The sequence below is a fragment of the Halichoeres trimaculatus genome, unplaced genomic scaffold (assembly GCF_033239565.1).
Source record: "Halichoeres trimaculatus isolate MK-OKI-2021-1 unplaced genomic scaffold, fHalTri1.1 fHalTri1_scaffold_2, whole genome shotgun sequence".
Lineage (NCBI taxonomy): Eukaryota > Metazoa > Chordata > Actinopteri > Labriformes > Labridae > Halichoeres > Halichoeres trimaculatus.
In genome coordinates, this window is record NW_027437180.1 from 32,823,944 (window position 1) to 32,851,495 (window position 27,552).

The window sequence follows — 27,552 nt, forward strand, 5'->3', positions numbered from 1 at the left end:
TAAGGTACATCAAAGGAATAGCTTCTTGGTAGGTAAATATGTAAAAGTTCATCAAGTTACAGCAATACCAGAGCTAAAACAGAAAAAAAGTGTTAAAATTTTTAAGGGATTCTTCTATCAAGTAACAGCCATGGAGGTAGAGGAACACAGGTGGGATGCAGGTCTTCTTTTTCTTTTCAGTCAGGAGGCAAGCAGCAGCATTTGAGCTCCTTCAGGTATTCAAAAGGTGACTTTTACCAATTCCTAAAATGAGAGTTCTTGAATTTTTATTACACAATCAGAGAGGCATATATTCCATCCCCATAGATCTGCAAACATTACTGCTGTTTTAAAAAGGAAGATGAGTCCAAAGACATTGCGCAGTGAACTGTAATAAGAGGCTGTGTGTTATCAAAACCCTGCTTGACTTGCATCATGTGAAAGACCACAATATAGAGGAGTTAAACTAGGGGATCCCCGCTGAGAGAAATTAAGTTCTCCTTAAAGTCACAGCAGTACACAGGGGGCAAGTCTAAGGACTGAAGGTGCATCTTTCACAAATACACAAACACATACTTTGAAGAAATCCATCCTTTCAGACAGGAAGTATCAAACCCTGACTGTGCTGCAGTGAGGTGAAGATGCGAACCTCTGTTCCTCATTAACAGGATCTTTTATTGCCAGGCTCTAATGCCCCCCTGCTGCTTTTTATTGCCTGTAAACGTCTTTAAGATCCTCAGACATCTCAACAAGTTGGCATCCTCTCTGCTAGAATCTCTCTGCATGATGGGTAACTCACTCATTTTTCTCTCCTCTAATTGAATCAACCTCTCTTTGATTTGGTTAAATGTCTCCTCCCGTCCTCTCTAACAACCTATTTCCCCTCTGTGCGATTTATCTCTCCTCCCTCTGTCATCCCATCTCTTGCTCTCTTTTCTGATGCTGCTTAATTAACCGCTCCGTCACACCCCCCTGTCATCAGCGCCGGTGAGGGAGAGCAGCTGGGTGACCCCCGAGACCTCTGTTAAAGCTGCTAATAGCCAACAAGAATCAGGCCTAATAAGGTGCTGTGTGTTCATCCTCATGTAGGTTAAGTGTGTGAGTGTGTGTGCGTGCTTTCATGTGCGTGACACCCCGTATATCTGGGTTGCCCTTTCTGGCCTCACTGGCTGTTTGTAGCCCTGGGCTGTGCGACCAGAGTGCTGGTGGCAGTGTGTGTGCTCGGCAGGGGACAGTGTTTAGGCGCTGAGAGCTGTAGCCGGGGGATCTTTGGCTGCATAATGAGCTGTTGTGTGTTGTGGAGTCGTGAAGCAGCGCACTGTGGGGACAGAGGAGTATTGTTAGCTGTGAAACCACAGCTTGGCTCAGCAGAGGAGGCCTGACTGAACCAGGCTGGGAAGCACCACAGGGCAAAACATCTTCTGGATGCTTCTGTCTGTCTCGTTCCTTAGTCTGCCTGATCTTTTTTATTTGTATTTTTGTGTATCCTGCGATTCTGTTGCTAACAACCATCAGAACAACCACTCTCATGTGTCAAATCTTCTACTGAGTGAAAAAATAATGTCCTGCTTGTTTATGTAGACTTCCATCTTTGTTCTTACATTGTTGCATGTCAGCACTTATTTTTCTCTTCATTTCCTGTCATTTATCTCATTGTTTGCTACTAAGCAAAGAAAAGTTGCCCTAAAGTAAGAAATAATGTCAAAGCTCACACAAGGTTTGACCTTTTCAGTGTCTGATATGCAACATCAAGCATGAACATAATATTATTGACAAGAGAAGGGCCCTGAATGAGTATTTTGACATATTGGGAACATATCTGTTCTCCCAAACCTCCATATTAACCATAATATAAAAGTTTTGTAACCTTTCCTCAAAATCAGGCAATGTGTCACCCCTGCTCCCACTCTGCTAAGCTAAGCTAAGCTAACTGAGTGCATGGACTGGTTGCAGCTGTAAGAAAAGAGTAGTGTCTACTTTCTCGACCAACTCCTGGCAGAAAAACACTCAAATAGGTTTTGCACATTGTCAAATCACAAGTGAGAGCTGCTGTGTTCGAGCTTAAAGTCGATGCTTGGTGTTCAAATTCATTAATTCATCCACACAGTTCAATTGATTGATTATTTTTTTTATTTCAATCACTTGAAGTGACAACAAACAGATGAATGACAAAAAGTGATAATAAAATCCTCCCACAAAGACTCAAACGTTACCAATTTAACTTTTTCCCTTAATCTGCGTGATTCTTATTAATAATTTAGAAAAAGAAATCCTTTGGTTATCTATATTTACTGTTTTCAGTCTACTTTATATCCAACTCAAATAGGTAAACAGTAAAACATGTATATACAATAATAGAAACATGCTCATGTACCCATGTGCAACACAAAGACTGACATAATGTAAACAAATTAAAAATTTAGACAAATGTGTGATTTTATGGTTAAAAAAAGTAATAGAATTAAAATAAGACCAGGTTTTTCTGAGTTAAAACACTCAAAAAAATGTGGACAACAACAATCAAAGAAAGATACAAATCCACATCTAACTTGAGGATTTATAAGTTCATCCTCAGACTGGACAAAAACAATTCAACTTTCTAGTTTCAGACTTCTTGTGATTTTTATGTGACCCACATGAGCCGCCCACCAAGTCCAATGAATTTCTCAGAGTTTGATTCTGATTATCAATGCCCCCCACTGATCTGTCTGTCTGCGTGTGTGCTCTAAATGTCACTTGTCGAAGCTCCACCGTGTCCGTCTGTCCAGCTCCTCTGTGTCAAACATGCAGGTGATTTCACTGTCGCACTGCCCTTCACAAGCTGTGTGACATTTACTTTGATCAAATATGAAAAACCTCTTCAAAAATAAAAATAGAAAACACAGAAATTGAAATGTCAGATGCAAAGGATGTCATATATCACAATATTTCTCACCCTCTCCTCCTAAATATCCCATCCATCTCTGTCTGCCCCTGCTGCCTTTTATCTCTCCTTCTGCTCTGACAACAACAGACTCTTTCATGTCCACGTCTTTCCCCTGCTGCAGCCTCGGGCCCTCTCCTCTCGTTCACACAGACTAATTAAATGTTCAGGGGAAAAACTCATGATTTGGACGTCTGTGCTACTTTCTCTCTGTCGCTGTTCTGCCCTCTCAAGAGCTGTACAAGATGAATTACATCTTGTGAAAGTTAAATCTTAATTTCAAGAGACAAAAGTTTCTGTTATCATAAAATTTGATTTATTTGTGGTGAGGCAAAAACCATAATAACACATCAGAGTAATTTTACAGAATGTAAAAACAGAATATCCTGCTCAGTTTTTATTATCAAGTGCAATCCTTGACAAAAGGGAGACAAAAAAGAAGGAAAACAAATTAGACATCAGATCAGCAAATGCCCTCCGTCCAAGAAAAAGTGTCAAAACAACAACAACAACAACAACAGCAACAGCAACAGCAAGGGCTGTTCATGTTTTGAAAATCCTTACAGAGAATTTAAAAATTGCACTGCAGGTGTGGTGTCAGGTCTTGAGATAGTTTTTCCCAAATTTGTCAAAATTTATAAATCCTGAGTCAATCAATCCAAAAGTCCACCTTCTTTGACTTTTTTTTAGTACTTTTTCTTTTCAAAAACTGGAAATAAAAAGTAGATACAACATTATGTTTTGACTGCTACATTTTAAGATAGATAACAGAAACTAGAAAAGTACTCAGAGAGCGCAGACCTCTGCCACGCATATTGTGATTGTGACACAACACTTTAGTCCTACTTTAATGTTATACTCCCTTTCAGCAGACTGTCTGCTACAATTTGGTGTTAGTTGCAGGTTTGTACGATAATTTGTGACCTGACAGTGTTGAAAATTATGATGACCCGGTACATATTTCATATTCTTTTTCATCTGTCAGAAATTATGGTGACCTTGTCTTGTGTTGTTTTGCAAATCAATCCGACCATTTATTGAGGAGTTACATACACAGATGGTGAAAATGGTCCTATCTCACAATGATAAAGAATCCTTAAAAAAAATCCTAGATCCAGACGGTGATCCGGATCACCACCAAAATTTAATCACTTCTTCCTTATCCCATTGAGAACATTTCCTGAGAATTTCATCCAAATCCGTTCATTACTTTTTGACAAACCAACAAACAAACAAACTTTCCTCAAAACAAAACCTCATTGGCGGAGGTAGCAACAACAATAACAACAACAACGGAATTCAGGATGTGCTGTTCATGTATTAGGAATCCTTAGACAGAATTTAGAAATTGCATTACAGATGTGGTGTCAGGTCTTGGGATAGTTTCCCCCAATTTTGTCAATATTTGACAAATTCTGACTCAATAAATCCCAAAAAGTCCTCCTTCTTTGACTCTAAGTGCTTTTTCTTTTCAAAAACTGGGAATAAAAAGTGGATATAACATCATGTTTTGACTGGTACAGCCATTACAGAAATAAAAAAAGAATGGACCTCTTGCCATTCATGGGTGAACTTGACTCCTCACTCATCTTTTTTTGTTGCTAAAGAGCGACATTATTTGAAACACAGAGTCAGAAGGTAATAAAGTGAGAAAGGTAAGAAGCAGTTTGGCTTCATATATTTGCAAAAGTTTACAATAAGGTCTTAATTCGATCCTAACACGCTCAGCTTTCACGAAAAGAAAACATTTTCTACCTTGTAAATGTTCATCATCACATTTATTAAGTTATTTAATGTTGACACGGTGTGAATCAGCCATTTCTCAGCAAGAGCTGTTCATTTTATCATATTCCAACTTTTAATGTTGTAAATATCTACGACAGCTGAGTTGATCATTGCACCACTAAAGAGAAGAATCTGAAGTGTTACTAACAGCCGACATATATGCATGACTAAACAGCGTGCTGGCATGTATGACTGAGGGGCAAAAAACCGTCAGAGAGTCACGACATGAATGATACTATTGTGCAGGTCACCATCATCCCCATCTTCATCACCATCACACTCTGACTCTCCACATCCTCCTGCATCTGACTCACAAATATGAGGCCTGTATTTTTTTCTCAGGGTTTCTCTCCCACACACCCACACACACATACACACACACTGCTGTACTGCTGTAAGTTCTCTCTTCATGTGATTCTCATCTCCCCTCTTCATCAGGACTACACGTCCTTTTCTTAAATGTCTGTCTTTATCTGTTCGTCCTCTCTTCCTCCGTTTGGGGCTGAAGCTGTGGCGAGGAGATGCGGACGCAGCAAACCTCCCAACAATAGGCCATTCATGATGCCCCTGCAATGCAATGATGATCCTGCTCTGCCCTCCACCCCCTCTCCTCCCCAGCCTGCACCAGCCTCCACAGCTGCACTGGAATGTGGTCCAACAAGTTACCACCCCCCCTCCTTCTCCTCCTCTCTTCCCTGCTGCCTCCACCACCACCACCATCGCTACCACTGCCACCACCTCACCAGTTCTGCTGCTATCGCAACCCAAGCCTCCCTCTCCCCCCAAATAAAGGCAAGAAACTATAGAAGGGGGGGAAACTGTGCAGACACACAGCACAAAGAGAGGATTCATGGCTGCTTACATACACTCCCCGAGAAAAAAGACGGGGACCCATTTAAGGGTGGTGCAGCTGCACTAATTTACTGGGTGAAAATGGAAGAAAGAGGGAGTGGCAGAGGTCAGATAGCAGTATCATTTTTTATTCATCCCCATGCATGGCGTGTCACTGCATCATCAACACTGACAGAGTGTGCGTGATGGATAAAAGCAGTGATGAACACAGAAAACACCTGCAGCCTGAATAATTCAGCTCAGGGTTGTAGTTGAAGGCCACTTCCTTTGCTCACAGCATCAAAACACGATGCTCGGGGTCACAGCGGGGCTCTGTTTTTGGCACATTTTAATTCACTTTGGTGTATTATAACTCCGATCAGCCTCCAGATAAAAAAATGATTTGTTTTTCACAGTAATGGAGTGAGGTTCTGTTTATTTACCCAAATTCTTTCTTTCATCATTTAAAGCCACTTTGCTTAATTTCTGTCCCTTTTATGCCAATTAATTTTTGCTTCAAGCTTCAATGTGTTTACATTTTGCTGTGACATCAATCAAGTTCCCTTTTAAGTGGGAGATAACAATTTAACACTATAACTTGTGCTCTATATCTTCAAGGCAAATATTCATCTCTGAAACCAATACATTAGTTTGTTTTCATTTTAACGTTTAATTTCAAGCCCTTCCTCGGACCCTGTACTCCAAATATTTGAGAGCAGGAGGCAAAATGTAAGAATTGAAGATGGCACCTGTACAAGTGTACAGGATGTTGTGGTTAGTGAGGATCTGCCCAAAGCATCATTTTCAAGAAATTTTGTGAGTTTCTCAGCCTTTGTTTGTCTCTCTATGTCTGGCATTTTCAAATCACCAGGCATTTGCACAGGACATCAAAAATCAATGCAGGATGGTGAAGATTTTAGGTGGGCCTGTAGAGGGGTATCTACATTCAAGCCAGTCAGTCTTCTCCAGGAAACTTGAAGCAATATTCTGATGAATATTTTCATAAAAATGTGAATATTTGGGGTGGAAAATTAATAATTTAAAAAGAAAAAAATAGTCATTATTACACAACGCTTACAAAAATGCTTCTTTCTGCACAAAGCTCACATTCTACAGTGTGGTACAACTGAATCTGTGATACCAGAAATGCTCATTAAAACTAAGCTAGCTGTAACTCATGTTCAGATTATGATTGATTTAAAACAAACACAACAACCAAACACTCAGTGAACAATTAAGGTGAAATTACCATCAGGCACATAACTGTGTTCCAGCCACTGGAAGAGCATCTGAGGGAGTATTTAATGACTCTGTCCACAAAGGGCACCAGAGAAAGCATTTCATCATGTATTATCTACAGTGCTGCAGAGGATGGGGGCACTTTGTTGATGGTTTTTTTGACACAAGGGAGGAGGGGTTAATTGATTTGAGGATAAAAAGTTTTCCTCTACTTTCTTAAAAGCAGTTTGAATCCCCAGGACTGAAATGAAAAGTGGCAAAGCTGAAAAACTTCTTCTGGGTTTAAATCACAGCTCTGCTTTTCAGCTTCAGTGTGAAAGCCTGAGTCAAACTATTAAAGTCACATGAGGTTCAGTTTTATTGGTAGTCCAGCGTCAGAGCTGGAATTCCCCATGCAAAAAGCCCTGACCTAAAGTGTTTTTGCACAAACGCTGAAGGGAAATGGCATTCATGAATGTACTTTTCATCAACGACCCCCAGGACATAGGGCGAGACAGCGTCTATCTTCATACGCACTCGTCTTAGATGGTCACATCTAGTTGAGAGTTGTTTGGGATGGAATCAGAAGCTCAGAAAGTTGTAAACAGGCTTCATACACCAACTCGCCTCTTCTGACATATCATTTCAGATCCTTTTGTCGAGTTCGTCATCATTTGGAACAAATGACGCCATTCATTTCAGGCCCAATGTGCCCATTGACATGGGAATGAATGCTTTCCACCAATTATACAGGAGTTTAATGCAGAATGTGACCCAGCATGTGAATATTTGACCGCTGTGCTTGCTCCTCTTATCTGCATCCCTCTCACACTATCTGCATCTTTCTGTTTTTCTCTCACTCCGACCTTTTTTCTCTCAGAGAACTTCTCTCAGAGTCGTCAGATTTCTGGAATTTCCCTCTGGGGGTTGTTCAAGTATAAAGGCCAAAAGCACGAACATTTCTCTGTCTGTTACTTTCCTCCTTGTGATCGTCTCTTCTTCAGTCTGGAAAACATTTGAAATTAAATCAGAAAAAAAACTTTATACGCTTAATCTAATTTCACCCTCATGCCACGTGAGAAGAAATAAACGCCCATGACTCAAACATGCACCTGAAGGCTGAACTTTATAGCCCCCCTCGCTGATCATGACCTTTGACCTCCCTGCTGATCATGAGATCTCGCCTTGCCATCCTCTCCCTGTGCTCTTTCCTGCAGGAGCCACAGGAAACCGGCTCTTGTGACCCAGTGGTCTGTGCATCCGTGGAGAGGCCCATTACTACAGTCACATGGCAGGTTAGCACAGGGACGGATGCGACCATGTGAGCTCTGTTTTCTAACAAGATACAGCTTCCCCCTGAGGCTCATAAGTGTGTCACACAGGACAGAAAATGTCTGAAAATGCACGGTTGCTCTGGATCCTTCCATATATCTGAGACTCCTCAGACTGAACAGAATCGATTTAAAGAAATGCACAGGTGTTTCTCCTTGGTCCAGGGTTGAGTGACAGGTGGAACATCTTAGAGATGTAAGGTCTCTCATAAACAAACTAATAGAAGTGGAGTCTATGAGCTTTAAACCAGGACAGTCAGTTCTGAGGTACCAATAATCAAGTAAATCCTCCATGTAAGACAGCTTACATGATTAAACAAGTTACAGAAATGAATAGAGCATTCAAAATTTAATCGGAAACAGAAAACAGTCATCTAAATGTCAGAATCTTGAATTGAGCAAGTTAGTCTGATTTCCTGCACTATAAGAAGTTAAAAGAGGAAAGCTGTTATTGAAACAAATCAAATCTAATAATTTATTATTAAGTTCATTTTAGGTTTTGTGTCCCTTATCTAAAAGTTCTGGATACACTGACTAAATATGAAAGTTAAGTCAAATAGTTTTCCTGAAGTATTTACAATAAAAATGTACAAAAAAAAGAAGACAATGTGTAGGATATTTCATTTTACATCATAATGACTAAAAAAATGCGTTTAAATCCAATTTTTGAGGCTGCAAAGCTCAGTTTAGAAGACTGTCTTTTAAGCTGAGGATGAAATAACCTGAAGGCAACTGAGGATGAAAAGATAGTGTGATCAAAAAACCGCATTTAATCAAAACAAACATCTTCAAAGATTAGACAAACTTTAATTATTTAATTTTTTTATCGACAGTGGACGTCAGCACTCAGCAGTTGGGAAAATTCCCACGGCCTGTAAGCAAAAAATTAATGAATACTTATAAATAGAGATAATTCACGGTCAGCTCACAAAAGGAAAGATGCGTCTCTCATGTCATAGTACGCTCGTTAAAATCATTATCATTGTTTTTGACTGTATTGTAATCAGTGTTATTGTATAGCCTCCAATAAGCGAATGTTCAAAAATAGATAAGTCGCTTTAGGATCAGTCATTCAGAGACGCTTTATTTATTCTCTGTTCAAGGGGCTTAATAATTAACAGACTACAGGCCTACAAAGGCACGAAGGGAATTAAAGCTCATAATTTTACGCTCATAATTTATAATAAAAAGAATGGAAAAAAAGGAGCACAAAAAGGAAAAAGAGGTTGTTTTTTTCCTTGGTCGAATATTCAGATCGGACGCAGGACGAAGCTTTTGTAAAGGCTTTGGGCCTAATACTTTAACATGAAAAAAAAAAATATATGTCGATCCTTTTTGGTGTTTTCGTCAATAAATACGACCGGAGCAATGAGGCCTGTATTGTTTTTGTCCTCCAAAAAAAAAAAAAAAAAAAAAAAAAAAGAGAAAAGCCAGCGCAGGAAATACTTTCTTTTCCAGAAAAATGTGTTCTAACAAACCTTTATTTATTAGAGATATTACGGCAAAACTTGCTCAAGACAAATTAAGGGTTTAATATTAAAATAGCAGCCTCGAAAGAGTAGAAATACCACTGCTGGCTATAAAATAAATACTTAGAAATGTTATGGTAAAAATTTTCAACTCTTAAAACTTTTTTTTCTTTGACCCCTTTCCCCCGAGGCCTTTTTGCGTTAGGGTAAAACTTCTTTAACGTGAAATAAGCGTTTAAGCCTAAATATGAAACGTGACGTCTGAAAATTATGCGTAAAAAGACTTTTACCTTGAGGTTTTGATTAGAGTTCATAAATAGCGACGGAGTTTTCACAGTTTGACTACTTTTAAAGCACAAGTATAGCAACTTCGACATGACTAATCTGTAAGGTTATTTAATGATAAATATTTGATATTTAATACACTTAAAAACATATTTCTTGCCGATTCGTATTCTACTGTACAGCAAATATTCCCCTGAGGACCATACACCCCCAGCTGCCCTAACCAAACACTGTGTGTAAAACCGCAGCCTCCTCCAGCAGCTCTCTGCTCTGCACACACACATACATTTACAACACTTCACTGCAAACAAATAAAGCAAAAAAAAGCTAATTAATACCACCCAGCACAGGCATTAACAGTCACTTTAAGCCTCGAAGGCCTCATGCGGGATCCCACTGATGTTGGCAGGTCAGTGGGGTGCAGCATGAAGGTGTCACCCCCACACACACACCTCCCAATCATCCACCCATCTCCCCCCCTCATCCCCCCTACCATGAGCCCAGATCCAGGTGCTGCAAAGAGGATAACGAGATAGAAAAAGTATCGATAATAAACAGAGAAATATCCGTGTGTCCCGTCTGCTGCTCAGTGTTTTCTATGTGTGTGCCACTGGTGTCTTTGCTCGGACATAAGGGGAGAAAGACGCACACATCGCTCTCTGTTATCAATTTTTTCCATGTTTGCAGCAACAAAACTGCTTTTTGTTCCCCATTTTTTCATTTACGAGGGTTAATGGATAGAGGCTTGGGCGTTTGATCACATGGCTACAATTCACCTGAGCAAGAGACAAAGAGAGCAAAGAGAGAGGGAAGAGAGAGAGGGAGAGAGCTCAACATGAGAGGCAACGGACACACAGGGGTTATTGTTGCATTCATTTTGTGTGTGTGTGTGTGTGTTAGGAGAGAGAGAGAGAGAGAGAGAGAGGCCTTGCTGTAACTGCTAATAAAGGCTAGTGAAAAAGTCAGCCCTGTTCCGCTCAAAACAAGTGGAAAGTACAATAAATAAGTTGATTTTCATTCGTTATTTGAAAAGTTCTGCTGAAGAGGCGATAAGACGCATCCCTGCGTAATAAATCTTGTCAGTTGATCAGCCCTGGGTTATACTGATGAAGTCAAACATGAAATTGAACCCAACTACCGATTAATCAGGGCTTTCATTTAAACTTGATCGTTTTTGCGTTACGTTCTTTTCCCTTCGCAGCACCCGTAGATTTTTCAGATATAAAATTTCGCCATAGCTTCACCTGTATTGAGGGCGTGGCTCGCGGTCAAAACCAGATAACGTCCCAGTAAAGGGCTACAAGCTAAAAGGGACAACAACAGGAAAAAATAATCTGATCCAGAGTCATGAAATCGTATTTTTGATGCTTTTGTTTTGATTAAACGTTCAACGAGTTTATCCCTTGACTCACTGCCACATTCGTTGAATTTATGAGATGAACTTGTGTCTGGAAAAATGAAAAACAAACCATTTCAAAAATATTAAATACAGAGTACGAACGTGATTTCTTTTTAATTCATACAGTGCCATATAAACTCAATAAAATACACGTTTTACTATTCAAATCATGATGTGGAATTTTCTGAGAGAAGATATTTGCCCTCGTTACTAGACCAGCTTTACCAATAAGGCATTAAGATTGTGATCATCAAGGCTTACTTCTCTGCAATATTTATCATTTTCATTATGGAATCATACCTGCCCCATTTTTGTATGTGCTGGATTATAATTAATGGATTAATTTTAGCAACCCTGCTGCTAGGACGAAATGAGCAGAAACTGGAAATGTTAATATTGCTTTCTTATTTGGTCAAATAATCGATCTAAACTATTGACATAACTTTGTAAATACTTTGCTCTATTTCATCAAATTTGGATTTTTTTTTTCTACTTTGAAAATTTAGCTGGATTTTTCTCCCTTGATCGGGATAACCCAAATATTATTAATCTCCCGAATTCTTGGACTATTTCCGTTTTACGCACAGCTGAACTTCACAATTCAAAGGATTTTTAGAGGAACGTGACCACACGAGGCAATAACTCTCCTCCTGATTGTTTATTTGTTTGATATAACATGTCAACACGTCACACAAAGCTGGCCTTCTCCTGCCTCTAAATGGACGCACTGTAGAGTCATTTAAGCCACTCCGATGTAAAATCTCACCTCTTCTCTGTTAGAAATGTTGCACTGACGGACAGACGGGCATTAACACCGAATTGATCCTGTCCAATCACTAAGAGGAGGGATAATTAGAGGACCAATCAGAGTGCGGCATGGTGCCGAATGGGCGGGGCAGAGTGTGTGCTGGAATGCTGCCTCTTTGGGAATGTTTTCCACTTTCAATCACTTTTTTTTTCTCCCAGTCCTCCTCACAAGGCGCTCTTTAAGCTCCGCTGTTAACACAGAGCAGCCATTCATCGGCTCTACAGTCAGCCACACACACTCCCATGTCGAACCACTGGACAGCTAAACTGGTAAGTTATGTAATTTTAAAATAATAAATGTATCAGAAAAGGGAAAACTTTATATCGGTATAAATGTGCGAAGTCTGTTGTCATATTTGCGTAAAGAGGAGTTTAAATTTATTCTTCTAAATGAGAATTGCGTCCATAGAATATTATTTTTCTGGCTTTGGCTCTTTTCTTTACACGAATCACTTATTTCATCATTTTATTTTTTGGGGCCAGAGATCCGCTAACCCATATGCCGTTTATGGTCACATTTAATCCACTCGGTCTCTTAAATGTACAGCTTGAAGAAAACCGGGGCGTGTTCCGCTAACTGGGAAACTAAATTTTAAGTTTTTTGGCCACCTGTGGATTTTATTACTAATGTGGTTTTGTCATGGTTTATCCACATTTCAGGTGTAACTGCGCTGAAGCGGATTTGCAGCCAACGGTGGACCGTATTTGGACACGTTTTACGCATCAGTATGGCTTTGCCTGAGAAGAGTCGGCAATAACTGAAATCGACGCGGACTCCAGACATCTGATTCAGTTAAATCGATTTAATTACACTGAAGAGTTCACTCTGAACATAGTTTGAATTTAAGGATTGTCTTCAGATCAGCTCAAAAATGTCCGGTGAAGAGCACAGCCTGTCTGAGGCGGAGCTGAGTCCCGGAGGGTCAGACGATGGTCACTCACTGTCACCAATTCAACCCGGAGCGCCCCCGGGCCAGGGCTCACCTCTGACCGGGCCTCCGCCGCAGCTGACCGGGCTCTGCGTCGGGGATGTCAGTGGAGAGGACGGAGGGAGATCCGGGGTCAAATCAGAAGAAGAAGAGGATCGCTTCCCGATCGGCATCAGAGAAGCGGTCAGTCAGGTGCTGGACGGTTATGACTGGACACTTGTGCCCATGCCGGTGCGCGTGAACAACGGAAACAAAGCGAAGCCCCACGTGAAGAGGCCTATGAACGCGTTCATGGTGTGGGCGCAAGCGGCGAGGAGAAAACTGGCCGACCAGTACCCCCACCTGCACAACGCGGAGCTTAGCAAGACCCTGGGCAAACTGTGGAGGTTTGTATGAGGGATAAAAGAACAGTGTGGCCATACAGCGGCACGTTTCCTGTGTGGGCTGTGCGTAAAGGATAAGTGGGGTGATGGTGAACTTATATTAAAGAAGCCAAGAAATAACGCTTAGTAAAAGGGGAAAATGGTAAAGAAATAAAACAATTTTTAATTGATTATCATTTGTAAATATAAGTTGAGAAACCTAAGTTAAGGCAACATATTCTACCCAAACGGCGAGCTTTACCCATTACGCATTTATCCATTACGCACGGGGTTTCATGCGTCAGTAATTGTAATTTTCAGATATTTGCAGGAGAAGAACAACTTTCACATTAGTCCATTAAATACGTTAAATCTCTACTTGTTTTCCTAACCCCAGGCTGCTGAACGAAACCGACAAGAGGCCATTCATTGAGGAGGCAGAGAGGCTGAGGAAGCAGCACAAGAAGGACTACCCAGAGTACAAGTACCAGCCCCGGAGACGTAAGAACGGCAAACTGGCGCCTGCTAGTGAGTCCGACAGCCAGGGGGAAGGGGAAGCTAGCCACTCCCAGTCCCACTATAAGACCCTGCACCTGGAGCATAATGGTGGCGCTGGGTCTCCCTTGGGTGACCTGCACCACCACCACCACCATCACCACCATCCTGCAGGTATGTAGCTGAGAGCTTTAATGTTCTCTTTTTGTGCTTAAGATACACTGATGAAGACAAAAGAGAAGTAAAAGGAACACCAGAATGAAACTGTGTTTTACCTGCGGTCAAAGTTCACAGTACAATTTTATACATTATCCCATTTCCTCCTTAGGTCAGGGTCACAGCCCGCCCACGCCCCCCACCACCCCAAAGACAGAGCTCCAGTCTGGGAAACTGTCTGATGCCAAGAGGGAGGGAGCAGCAGGGGCGGCCGGAGGATCAGGGGGGTCCAGGGGAGCCCTTGGAGTGGGAGCTGAAGGAGCCTCAGGTGGTCCATCTTCATCAAGCGCAAAACCCCACATCGACTTTGGCACCATGGACATTGGCGAGATCAGCCATGAGGTGATGTCCAACATTGAGCCATTTGATGTGAATGAGTTTGACCAGTACCTTCCTCCAAATGGGCACCCACAGGGTGCCACCGGGGCCTCTGCAGCAGGGTCCTCGGCCTCTTCTTACGCCTATGTCCTGGCTGCAGGGAGCGGCCACTCGGCCTGGCTCTCCAAACAGCAGCCTCAAGGCTCCCCGTCTTCTTCTGATCCCTCCAAGGCCCAGATCAAGAGTGAGTCCGCGTCCGGGAGCCACTATGCCGAGTCCTCGTCTTCCCCTTCATCAGGCACTCATGTCACCTATACCCCGCTCAGCCTCCCTCATTATGGCTCTGCTTTTCCCTCGCTGGCCTCCAGGGCTCAGTTTGAGTATGGAGAGCACCAGGCCCCAGGGGCGTACTATGCCCACTCCAGCCAAGCCCCTGGGCTGTACTCAGCCTTCTCTTACATGGGCCCTACACAGAGGTCTCTGTACACCACCATCGGAGACCCCTCCAGCGTGGCCCCCTCCCACAGCCCCACACACTGGGAGCAGCCTGTTTACACCACACTCACAAGACCCTGAGGGAGAGCAGCCAAGCAGAGGGAAATATGGGAAGTGTGTGAGTGGATTTGTGTGTGTGTGTGAGCAAATATATGCGTGTGGATGTCTATGTGTGTTTGTTATATTATGTGTGTGGGTGTTTGAGTGTATGTGTGAGTGTGTGCTGTGCCATATCGATGTTATATTAGAGGTTTTTACTTTTTTAGCCAATATAATGCAAGACGCATCCATGAGGCCTTACAAAGTTTGAAAGAGACAGCAACATATAAAGTGTGAAACAGCCAATCAGAAATTAAACAAATCCTAACAAATGTGTGCCATCATGAGTTTGTAAGTTGGGTTGTACAGAAAGTGTGTATGCCAGATTGTAGATGAGTGAACAGATATTGCATTGATGATGATGATGATGATGACTCTGATTTGACCCTGAAATTATGGGCTTTGACTGACATAATCAGATTTTATTAACCAAACTAAAGCAGATGTTTGTGATGTTACTGTGTTATTTTATATGAGTAGTAAGTTTATTGTCATTGTTGATATCTTAGGGTGTAACTTTATTGATTGACATTACACTAATACATCTGCACCACTGCTTTGGGAAAAGCATGTTTCTATGATCCCTGTTTTTTGTCTTTTTGTTTTTGGTGGCCAGAAAAGGATAACTGCATCTTTTTTTTCCTTTGTAGATAGCACACTCTGTATTTCTGTCCTTTCTTACATTGACTTCACTGAACTGATGATTAAAGCATTTAAGGGGAAAATAGGAAAATGAGAGGGAAAGAGAGCTCTTAAAGATGCATCTTATCCAGAGTCTTGGATACTTACCTCAATTCTTTTCATTTTGTGCCAATAGCAAGGCAGAAATACAACTCTGATGCTTGGTTGAATAATGCTTGCGGTGTCGGGGCGGTTAACGTTCACCTTTTGCTTTTCAAGTGCCTAACATTTTGCTGATTCACATCTGATTTGTCCATAACTGAGTTAAAATCTATAAGTACAAAGTCTCAGCCAAATCTCTCCAGATAATTGGCCAGCTTTGGGTCCTACTTACGGATTAGAATCACATGTACGGCGGATCGGCGCTGCATGTAGGCCAAAGCATGTTAAAGTTTATTCCTTTAATGTGCCTAAACAGCCCTCTTCTTCTTCCTCTGCAATGTGAATAATGGTCATTACCACAGGCTACAACTTTTATGAAGTGATGCATATTCATTTTATTCTGACCCTCTCTCCTTATTATGTTTAAGTCAGTAATAATGCATCATGTGTCACACTTTTGCTTTTTTCATTTTGTATAATTCTGGATAGTTTTGTAAAGTGTTTGCTATACATTCACTTGAGTATTTTGCTTCCATACATGAAAAGCAATGTTGAAATATTATTGTTGTCATCTATTAAATCAATTTATTTATAAAAAAAGAAATCCTGTGAGAGAGTTATTTCATGAAGTTGTCATGATTTAGAGATAAAACCAGAACCAATTAGCAGCAGAGGGGTGAAAAAATAAATCAAAAACATGCTGCTGACGTGTGAACTGTAATAACAACACAATCAGTGCCCCACCAGCCTAAGCTGTTTAGAGTGTTTGTGTGTGTGGCAGGCTAAAATTGACTACTAATTCCCCACATTTAATCGGCTGGGGACTGCGTGTTACTGTGAAAGACAAAGAGAGCCATTCAGTGAGGCAGAGGGACAGAAAGTGAAAGACGGGGTGGGTGTAAAGAGCCAGAGGCAAGGCCAATTTCAACTCAGTAACCAGCGTACACTTGGACTTTTGTACATGCCTTTCCTTTCACTCTGCCCTCGCTCCTGTCCACCTGAGGTTCCCCTCCCTGCTTCCACATTCAGCTGTGAAACACATTCATCTGCATCCAAAATTAAAATGGCAAGTAGTGCTGACGTTAATGTTTTGGAGAAGGATGAAGATAAGATATCCCAAGAGAAGTTTGTTCCTTGGTACAGATGTTCAATTTTGATTAAAAAAATACTGAGAAAAATAGAAACCACACTTAGTTTACAGTAACTTGGATTTGCACAGTCCTTCAGGGTATTAGAAGCAGAGTAGGTTTGTCAATAGAGGGCACTAGCGTGTTATCCCCCCTGCCAAGCATAGGCATTAAAAACAATTGACATGTTAAACTGTTCAATTAAAATAAATCAGTATTACTTTAAAGAGAGAAATTCATAAACATCTGGAAAAGATAATGCTAACCTTCACGTCCTCTTCACTTGTCTGAACATATCAGCAGCATGGTTGCTGGAAATATCTCCTTAAAGGAGCTGTGAGGAGTTTGAAAGTGATCTTGAAAAAGTCTTCCTTCTAGATATTGCCTGATAGTAATCCACACTTTAAAATGAGATTATCAGCGCTGATAGAACTGGTTACAGGTTATTTTGAATTGCTACTTCTTAGCTTCCAGGTCAGGTCAACCAGGACTGGATTGATCTACGGCACATCTAGGTTACCATGACAACACCACACCAGCTGACAAAGTTTAGTAGTGAGGAGAGATAAAACACAGAGATCTGTGTATTTCTCTACTAAAAACGATTTCTATGGCTAATATGGGTAATTTTTTTGTGATGGTGGACACAGGAGTCTGTTGAACAGAAAAAAGACAGAAGAGCAGAAGAAAGCTACAGAGGAAAGTGATACAGCCCGAGCTAAAAGGCTAATTAGCTTTGAGCCTTTTAGCTCGGGCTGTATCACTCTATAACACAGGGGCTAAACTGTTTGTGTTTGTAACACATTACGGACTTGTCTTCGGGCACCGGACTGCCAGCCGCGCTAAATATAAACGGCTACAAAACTACATACAAACTAACAGCGTTTACTTGTTTTCATGTTAGCCTACAGATATGTCGGCTGACATATAACCGCCTGCTACAATGTTTGCTTGATATCACATTTCAAACCATAGTGCTACGTAACTATACTGATAAATACGTTACCTTGCCACATCCTATCCAATAAAACGTTGTCTTAAAGAGAAAATTTGTTTCAACCTTGTCTCCATTTAATCCCAAAACAAACACACATCTCACTTAAAGTAATTTACAACAGTGTGTGGAGACTCCAGGCCACAAGGTGGCGAGGGTGTGCAATTAAAACAGATCCTTCTCATAGCATCTTTAAAGAGACGGGCCTCAGTCAGACCTAATTTGCATTACATCTTTTTAGAGAAGAGCACCAAAGTGTTTCCAGTTGCCAGCAGGGAAGCTCAAAGGTTCAAAGGGTTGTTTTTTAATGAGTTGTGTTTGGACCAAAATATTTTATGGGAAGCTGATATCAAACTTTGACCCCTTGCAGGTGACACATTTTATTGGAAACCTTTGAACTTGCTGGCAAACTACTGATGAGATTGAAGCTTATTGATACGAAAACTCCTCACCAAATAAGCTTCTGTATTCATCAGAGCAATAATTCTTACAAATTCTTGTATTTCACCATGGTCTACATCCCTCTATTACCAGGTGCCTTAGGGAGATGTTCGTTATGTTCTACTTGACTCGTGGTTATTCTGACACTTGCTTACTTGTCTCCATCATAGGGTACAGCATTAGCTGTAAAAGACCTTAAGGCCTACATCACCTCTCTAGTCAGACTCCAATTTTCAAAACAAATTTAATTTGGTCACAGCTAAAACTAACCCAATGTTGTCTACAGGCTTGAATGTGATCCAAAATAAGAAATGAGAGTCACTTTAAAAATATTTCCTTGCCCAGTACCAAAAGAAACTCAGTCAGTGTGAAATGGAGATTAGCGTGTTGTGCTACAGATGAGTCAAAGTATTATAAAACAAGTACATGCAGATAGAATCACTAAGTACAAACAAATATCGCCTTGTTGGAAAAAAAAAACTGGGAAAATATAATTGATCTACAACCCCAAAATACGTGTCCAAAGGTCGAGTGTGTGCAGCCTATGAGTTTGATACCTTTTGGACGCCAGATGCAGCCATTAACATTGTGTACTGTAAATTAATTTGACTTTTACCTGGTGGTTGAGTGGCGCTAGATCTTACAGTTAGAGGAACTGTTTGGGTTAGCCTCGTTAGAAGTTAATGGACTTAAATTAAGATATCCATTTGGTGGCTTCATCTTCCTCTCCTTCTCTGTTGTTCCATTCAATGGCGGTTACAGATGGTGTCGCTGATGAGCCCCATAAACACACGAAGAAGAGTGACGTCATCTCAAGGGCGCCAAACAGAAGCACAACACGAAGTTAGGAAAAGAGGGTTTGACGTCTTCTAATGTAAGAAACACGCGCTTTTTGTTGATTTAATGATGAATTATATATTAGTATGTTTCGTGTCTTCTCATAAAGGTGCTAACTACACGATTGGGCAAAAAATCTTCAGTTTGTTCCGAATAAAACGCCTGTTTCTCTAGCCCTGTCACTTTTAGTTCGTATGAGGTTTTGTAAGATACAGCACATGATCAAATGTAAATGTCCAGGGTTGATGAAACCTTTTTACGCCCTTCTGACAGTGCTCCACAGATCATTTCAAAATGTATGTCTACTGTCTCCTCAGCCTGTTGTCATGGACTTAAGCCCCTTTGAATCTAACAACTCCGTCAGCTGCAGACTGGCTTCTCAGATCCCCGATGTTTGCCGCACTGAGGACTGCTGTTTGGGCATCGACGAAGCAGGAAGGGGACCTGTACTGGGTAAGTTCCAAGTTGATGTAAGTATTTCAACCTTGAAGGGCGTATTGGCAATTGGCATACTTTCATTTCCTGTCAATCATAATAGTGAATCATCAGTAATTATCTAGGGGTTTATTTGTTGTTTTCTGTGAAATAAAAAAGTTTTAATGTTGTTCATGCAGGACCCATGGTGTATGGAATATGTTTCTGTCCACTTTCCAAGAAGGAAGAATTAAAAGCCTTAAAGGTGGCAGGTAATTAGTTTTTTCTCTTTTTCAAAAAATAATCCTCATTGTATCCCGTCAGTTACTTTTCTTAGTTGTAATGAACCGGTAAAAACAAACTTTCAGCATCGCTAATCAATCTTGAACTTTTCTATCAGATTCAAAGACTTTAACAGAGGAAGAAAGAGAAAATCTTTTTGAGAAACTAGATGAATCCAAAAGTTATGTTGGTTGGGCCCTTCAAATTCTCTCACCCAACACCATCTCTACCAGCATGTTACAAAGGTATGTGTCAACTCATGGGTTATGCACAGAAAATGCACATTTGTAATCGTTGTTTTGCTTAATCATACGTAAATTGTCTGATTTTTAGGACAAAATACAACTTGAATGCTCTATCACACGATACAGCTATTGGTCTTGTACAGTTTGCCCTAGACAGTGGTGTACAGCTCAAAGAGGTATGTAAGAAAGTCATTTAAATAACTTTAATAGTAGGTTTCAGAATATGCCTAAAATCCCTTTGGTGCAAAATGATTTCATAACTCTCTGGCTTGCTGCAGGTATTTGTGGACACAGTTGGCCCGGCAGAGAAGTATGAGGAGAAACTGTCCAAGCTGTTCCCAGGTATTGAGGTGACTGTGAGGCCAAAGGCTGACTCACTCTTCCCTATCGTCAGTGCAGCTAGTATCTGTGCCAAGGTTGGTGAAAAGCAAGTCTTTAAATCTAACAAGATTAATTATCCTGAGATTAATCCTGGCATTTCCGTAGTGAATCTTGTGTCTGTAGGATTATCAGTGCCTACAGAGCTTCAAGAGTTTCACAATTGTATATTTGATTATGTGATTTCACATTATTATTTTTGTACTTTGTAGGTTTTAGAAAGTACATTTAGGGAATTTGACAATGAGATTTGATGGCAGATATGTTATATATTTTACTGTCTTCCAGGTGGCCAGGGATCGTGCTGTGAAAGGCTGGGGCTTTGCTGAGGACCTAGGAGATGTGGACACAGACTATGGATCAGGATATCCTAATGGTAAAACAAAAGACTTGTAGCTCTATTGCAATCCTTCCTTTCATCAGACAAACTGTTAATTAACCTGTCTTCCTCTGTATTTTTAGACCCAAAGACTAAAGCATGGATGGCAAAGTATCTGGACCCTGTTTTTGGTTATCCTCAGTTTGTCCGTTTTAGCTGGAGCACTGCTCAAACTCTGATGGACAGCAAGGGTGTGACAGTCCACTGGTAAAGAGTGCTCCACTGAATTCATAAAACAGAATTTAAGCTTCAGAGATGATACATGATATCGTGCTGTAAAAATATAACTCTCTGTGAAAAAGCTGTGAGAAAATAACTTGAGCTCTCTCATATTCCCAGGGATGACGATGAAGAAGATGGAGAGAAGGCAGCACAGCGGCTTAACAACAAGTCCATGTTGTCTTATTTCGGTGCATCATCTAAAGGTAACGCTGAAAACACGACCCATCAGCCACACCGCTTCTTCACCGAGCGAAGGTTGAGGAGCATCGACACTCTCTGAGAATGAAACCCCGGAAAGGACAGACAAATTGACAGGAAACCACAACATTTCACAAACTTTAGAAAACAGTGGGAACAGACATTACTGGACATCAATAAAACATGAAAGATATTTGTTATTTGCATCACCACAAACTTTGAAAAATTGTTTTTTCTTACCTGTTTTGTTTTTAACACTTCTGACACATTAAAAAAATCTTCAAACCACGTTTGCTTTCCGCAAATCTTTCTAATTTGTCCACAATGAATCTGCAAAAGAGGCACTCAGGCTCTGTTGAAGAATGTCACAATCTTTAATGCCAATACTGCCACCTAGTGTCCACTTCACAAATTACTCCAGAGGTTTCAAAGTACTGAATTTACAAACTATTGAGCTTCAAAATTAGCATGTTAAGGATTCTTGACAGATATATATGAACCATATATTATATCATATTATACACATGGTTTATGTTATACAGTTTTTACTTAAAATAACCAATCACACAATTGTTTTTGAAAAATAATCTCTTTTAGCGTTCAATCTGTAATTCTTCACTCTGGAACTTTCTTGTGTACAACTATTTGAGTCAGCAACCAAAAATCTGTCAAAGTGCACAGCCTGTAAGAAGGAGGAAATGACGAGTCTGCTTTGATTTGACATTTGTTGACTAGATTTGTGAGTAACAAACCAAAGAGAATGATCAAATTACAATTGCTGTAACCACACAAAAGCTTTTCCTCCATGCATCCATGAACCACTATCAACGTTTAGTTAGAGGAACAAGAAAAGGGGATGAGGCTGGTGGTAGTACTGCAAGATGTCTAGATGGTTGCCCAGTGCAAGGCTTCTCACAAACTACAGCAGTGTTGCAGTTTAGCCTCTCGTCCCATGTGGGTTGTTACATCCTCTTCTGACTCTTTCTCTCCACTTCAGAACTTAAACGCACGAAGCACAAAGGGGTACCAAGGCAGTTTTCTAAGTGAGATGTCTCTCATAATTTTAGAAAAATAAATGCATGATCTTTCCTACTATTACAGAGTCTAACCACAGAAATAAAGAGCATATCCATCCATCCAGCGATGCTAGTTCATGTTTGGCTTCTGTCTCGACTCCTGGATCCTCTTCCCACAGTTCATAGCGAGGGTGGATACTGCAAACGAGGACAGGATCACAATGGAGCTCCCCACAAAATGAGATGACGCTCCTCTTGTTGGTACCCTCATGACTCTTTTTGCAAAGGTCTCTCTGTCAAAAGAAGTGGTGCCGCTCACTTGCTCAGCCACAGGATTCATTGTTGCTTGTGTCTTGTAGTTGAAGTTCAGATCCACAGGCTGGTTTCTGCGGTAGTGTCACCTTTGCTCTGCAGGCAGGGTGTGTCCAGATCTGCCTGTCTGTCTGAGCCTTCAGGAGCTTGATGTGTTCTGTCTGAGTCTTGTCCTGATCCCTGTCTCTGCGCCCATTTATAACCTCCCCATGCACCTCATCTAATCCCTCTAAGTAGCCCGGTTTCTACTACGTCAGTCAGATTATAAATAGATGGACGCTGTTTGATAACAACTCAGCTTCTGATTTATTTCAGTTACGACTCTACATTCATTGTATTAATTAGATTAAATCAACTTCTTGAATGGGGAGTTGGGGACATGAGCTTGCAAACCATAAATATTTGTCGTGTAAAAATAGTGGTGAAAGGTGAAAGTCATCAGAGAGGTGCATCTTATAAACAACATGTACAAATTATGTGTTTATTGAACTCTTAAACAGCATGCACGTTTTTTCTATGACATTTGGGAAGAAATGTCTGTACTCCTCACACATCTTTGTAGCTTAACTGTATGTTAGAATAACAACAGGAGTATAAAAAAGGGAAAGTTTCTATTAAAGAAAGACAGATGCTTGTGGGGGATTTTGAAACAAAAAGAAATAGCACTCTGACAGTTTTAAGGACAGTGAGGTGACAGTTTTCAGGACGGTTACTGGTACTGATAAGGTTGATCAGATTAAAACTTGGTTTTGTTTGGCAGACAGTTTGGTTTTCCATTGATCAAAAGCTGTAAGTGATACCCGAGAAGCTGCCAGAATAAGGTTGTACGCTATAAGAGTCCGGCCTTGTCTCACCTATAATCCAGTGCTGTTTGTTTCTGATCGGCCCCCTTGGATGATATAACAGACGGGGAACATCAGGTTAATCAAAGATCACGTCTGATCGGGAGAAAGAAGAGTTCAAATGATGTGAAACAGTTATACAATAAAACTAAAGCAGAAAGGTCAAGAAACCTGTTACTTCACTGGTTTGAGCATTAGATTAGACAACAAAGTCATGAGAGACTCAGTTTTTTTTTGTAAGTTTAGATTATGTCATTGTCTGCATTATGTTGATGTAGATGTTGTTTAGGTGTTTCTATCTGTTTGAACTGCTTCCCTAAGGTCGAAGATTCAGGACAATGAAAACCAGGAAAAACAAGTTTAAAAAGTTTTTGTTTTTACTCATCTTCAAGTTCAGAAGTGTAATGAAAAGGGTTTGTTTTTTGTTTGTTGTTTTTGTGATTATTTATGTTAATTTAACCATCTTCCTACACTACAATCTTGATGTACTTTGTTCAGTTACATTACAATGATCTTCTTTTGTATTATGTCCCTCTAAAATATCTTTAACTCCCAGGCTCAAATTAAGTTTTAGTAACAGAAAAAATCAGATGTTAGGGGAAAAATATCATTTGGAGTAGTTGTAAACAATTTTGGCTTTTTTTGAGAGAGACCTTCACATGCAATACATTCTGGGATGTTGTAACATTGAAATAAAGCCACCCCTAGGGAAAAACCCAGAGGAGGTAAAGTCTATTGATTAGCGGGTACTGGTCTATTTATATTCGGGATTCATCTTATGCAGTTTTGGTTTCAAATTAATGGAGGTTGGTGGTGAAACGTATGTGAAATTGATGTCTTGAAAATCTGTTGCGGTGAAACCAAGGTGGCAGCCTTGTTGGAAGTGGCACAGCTCTGCCAATTAGTGGGATAGTGAGAAACTGTTTTTTGCACATGCACAAATAAGTTCTGCAGTGGTACCTCTGAGAAAAAAAAGGGCTATAAAATGTGGATGTGGAGTAATTAGGTAACTAGCAATTAGCTGTTGCAAATCTGCAACGCAGCCAGCATTTATGTTTTCCTTGAGGGGTTGGACTGATGGTAAATGTAGAAATATTTTTAACTCCATTTAAGGACATGTAAAGGTAAACAACATTCAAGAACATACCAGATGATGAAGAACATAGCTGAAACAGTTTCAAGAACTAGTTTTGGTCTACGTTTTATTTTAGCTGTCTGAATGCTCTTAAATGTGACAACTTGCTCTGTTGCTGTGTTTTTGATGATTTTTAGCCTGAAACTGTTTTGAGATCAGTTTTTTAAAACAAGAACAAGACACTTTACTTATGTTGTCACATTTAATAACCAAAAAGTCAACCAGTTACTCAAAATGAATTGTAATAGAAATAGTAAACATGTTAATCTAACCAGTGTGGTGAAGAATCAAATGATTTCAGATAAGATAAAAGTTGAAGTAATAGCTGAATTTCACTGATAGTGAACAATATTTTGTCATGGAAAAAAACAACCCGTGCTGGTAACAACTTGTGAATATTACAGTGTTTTCAGCACCGGGGACAGCTCACTTTGAACGAGCTCACACAGGGTCAGCAGGTCTTTAATCCCCAGAGATTGGAACACCTAGTCCCAGTTTCTTGTCACGGCGTCTCTTAAATGGTGCTAATTGGATTGCACCGGTTCTTTTCCACAGCTGACACAGTGAGAGCTCATGAATGAGAAGGTAGAGGTGACATCACAACTGAAGGTTGTGATATTTTTCATGCTCCATCTATGATAAAAAAAATCACTGGTACATTAAGGTTATGTGTCCTTACATAACTATTCTCTTCCATAACTGATAGCAGACTATTGTTTTTAAAAGTTAATACATAATTATCTTCCATTTGTCAGTCAAAGGACTTTTTGTAAGAAATTATCAGAAACAAGACAAGCTTAAAATCTGCAGCTACTATTAAAAAAAGCGCTGGTGGTATAAACTGCTTATGATGCCATACGCACTTAATGTTTAATTCAGTGGAAATTCAAAAAGGATCAGCTCATTGTTAAACACTACAGACTGCAAATCGTATTTTACAAAAGCCATCATCTGTGTAAGTGACCTTTGAGGATTTCTCCATTCAACTGCAGGAATTTCCACTTGGTAATTCTTGAAAGCTTTGCCAGTGACCTTTAAGATCACACAGCAACTTCCTCTTAAGTCATCGTTTTGGTAAATATCGGTCACTTCCACCGGTTTGATAAGTGGGATTATAAGGTGCTTCTCCTACTGGGATCGGTTGTGTAAACTGGTCCCTTCACGCTCTGTTGTATCTCGTGCTCAGATTAAACTATTTTTGTTGACTCGCATGCCGTAGCTTTTTTTCCTTTGCCCTTTTTAGCACATGTGCATTTTATTTGGAGAGGCAGATCCTCTCATCCTCATCGTGTCCTTATATTACCTTAAAATGAAACTTCTCTGTGTTTGAAGCCATATCATTGTATTCTGTGGGTTAGTTGAACAACCTTGTCAACTACTGATTGTTATTACTTTTTTATTTTTTGGAAAGACGTTTCAGCATTTGAATCATTTTTTATATTGTTTCAACCTGCCTTTGAGGATGCAGAGAAAATTAAATTTTGAGCTCATGTAGTGATTTCCACTACAGAGCCATGTCCATCTTAATTCAAGGTTTCCATAATGTTGCCCATTGGTATTGTTTTTTTTTTTTTTTTTTTTTTTTTAAAGATGATACAGATCCTTTAAGTCTTGAACAATATTTTATCTTGGAATGATGAAATTGCCAAATTATTTGCAATCTCTTGCTAAGTAAGATTCATTTTTTGACTGTTTTCTAACAGACTTTTTTCAGAGCGGTAAATCTCTTATTTGACCGACCCAGCCCTCAGATATACCTTTTTTTACTCTCAGTCTTGTTACCAACCTGTTACAAATTAACACAAATAGTTGCAAGATGTTCCATAGATTTCATTTTAGATTTCAGCATTTAAAAAAGACATCTTCAACTACTTTTAATCAAATATAGGGTTTGAGATATCTGAAAACCATATAAGTCGTTTTATCAACGTCATTAAATCCATTTAAAAATGTAGTTAAAATGATGTTGGAAAAAATCATGAGCTCACTACTTTGGATCTAAATGCAGACATCACAGAACAAGGAATTAAAGGAAAACTTAAACATTCTGCGTTGCTAAAACACAATATTGACACTTTTCTTAAATGTAAGAGTCACTTTGAGCCATCCCGCTTGTGTAACAAATACAGTAAACAAGGTTAATGAATTTTCTGGAATACTGAATGGCTGCCACTTTGGCTAGATTATCCTTCATGATTCAGGAGTTGACCGTGAAGATGCCCTGATGAGAAGTTCAACCCTGTAATTCATCTCATTACGATAAGTTGCACAGTGACCTCTTCCTGTCCGTCCTTAAATGTGTCTGTGATTCAGATGTCCTTAGCAGAATGTTAAAGTTCATATAAAGTTTATTGTTTTGACAATCCTACAGCAAAGTGATCAATAAACTTTTAGAAACTCACTCTTAAAGACTCGCTTTTATGTGATGCCGCCTTTTTGTCTTTTAGTCCTTTTGTCCTTTATCTTGTCTTTTATCTTTTATCTCTTTTATTTCAATCTTACCTTGGTTTCACCGTTCTATTTCTCGTTCATTATTTTATCATCACTTTTATTATTATTTCATTATTTTATTATTCTATTAACACTCTTGTTATCCTTTTAATACCTGCTGCCCTGTTCTCTGCTCCCAACCACTTTTTTCCTTTTATTTTATTTTGTTTTATTTTAATTTTTATTTTATATGATTTTGATTTTCATTTTATTTAATTTCATTTAATTTTCCTTTTATATTATTTTATTATTAATTTTATTCTTATTTTTAATTTATAGTATTTTAATATTAATTTTAATTCATTTTTATTTTAATTTCTATTTTATTTTTCCTGTTGATTGACGCTTTTAGCTTTAATCTTGGTCCTCAGGCTCTCATTTTATATGGCATGGTCCTTGTATTGCCTGGGTTCATGTAGGTGGAAGCTTGTGTTTATCTGTGATGCTCATGTTTGTTTTTATGTTCCGGCACTTTGTAAACTTCTGTTTTAAAAAGTGCTCTACAAATAAAGTTAT

The 27,552-nt window shown here is 39.7% G+C and overlaps 2 protein-coding genes across 3 annotated transcripts; both read left to right on the forward strand.

The window, feature by feature from the left end:
- The first annotated feature begins 12,155 nt into the window (after positions 1–12,155).
- LOC141786112 (transcription factor Sox-10-like) lies at positions 12,156–16,222 on the forward strand. Its single transcript, XM_074664841.1, has 4 exons — positions 12,156–12,297; positions 12,688–13,342; positions 13,716–13,987; positions 14,142–16,222. The coding sequence occupies exons 2-4, from the start codon at positions 12,900–12,902 to the stop codon at positions 14,921–14,923; spliced, it is 1,497 nt and encodes a 498-aa protein (XP_074520942.1). The 5' UTR covers positions 12,156–12,297; positions 12,688–12,899; the 3' UTR covers positions 14,924–16,222.
- Positions 16,223–19,044: 2,822 nt separating this feature from the next.
- On the forward strand, positions 19,045–21,525 carry rnaseh2a (ribonuclease H2, subunit A). Of its 2 annotated transcripts, none has more exons than XM_074664852.1 (9): positions 19,045–19,160; positions 19,441–19,576; positions 19,738–19,809; positions 19,938–20,064; positions 20,153–20,240; positions 20,343–20,480; positions 20,731–20,818; positions 20,905–21,028; positions 21,161–21,525. In XM_074664852.1, the coding sequence occupies exons 2-9, from the start codon at positions 19,450–19,452 to the stop codon at positions 21,321–21,323; spliced, it is 927 nt and encodes a 308-aa protein (XP_074520953.1). In that variant the 5' UTR covers positions 19,045–19,160; positions 19,441–19,449; the 3' UTR covers positions 21,324–21,525. The 2 variants fall into 2 exon arrangements, with proteins under 2 accessions (XP_074520953.1, XP_074520961.1); XM_074664860.1 differs by lacking the exon at positions 19,045–19,160 and adding an exon at positions 19,187–19,351.
- The last annotated feature ends 6,027 nt before the right edge of the window (positions 21,526–27,552 follow it).

Excerpts from the sequence above, each read along its gene's own strand:
- LOC141786112 (XM_074664841.1), top strand. The coding sequence starts at position 12,900 with ATGTCCGGTGAAGAGCACAGCCTGTCTGAGGCGGAGCTGAGTCCCGGA. Across the intron at positions 13,343-13,715 it reads ACCCTGGGCAAACTGTGGAG|GCTGCTGAACGAAACCGACA; the intron begins GTTTGTATGAGG and ends TCCTAACCCCAG. Across the intron at positions 13,988-14,141 it reads CCATCACCACCATCCTGCAG|GTCAGGGTCACAGCCCGCCC; the intron begins GTATGTAGCTGA and ends TTTCCTCCTTAG.
- rnaseh2a (XM_074664852.1), top strand. The coding sequence starts at position 19,450 with ATGGACTTAAGCCCCTTTGAATCTAACAACTCCGTCAGCTGCAGACTG. Across the intron at positions 20,481-20,730 it reads CAGCTAGTATCTGTGCCAAG|GTGGCCAGGGATCGTGCTGT; the intron begins GTTGGTGAAAAG and ends ACTGTCTTCCAG. Across the intron at positions 21,029-21,160 it reads AAGGGTGTGACAGTCCACTG|GGATGACGATGAAGAAGATG; the intron begins GTAAAGAGTGCT and ends TCATATTCCCAG.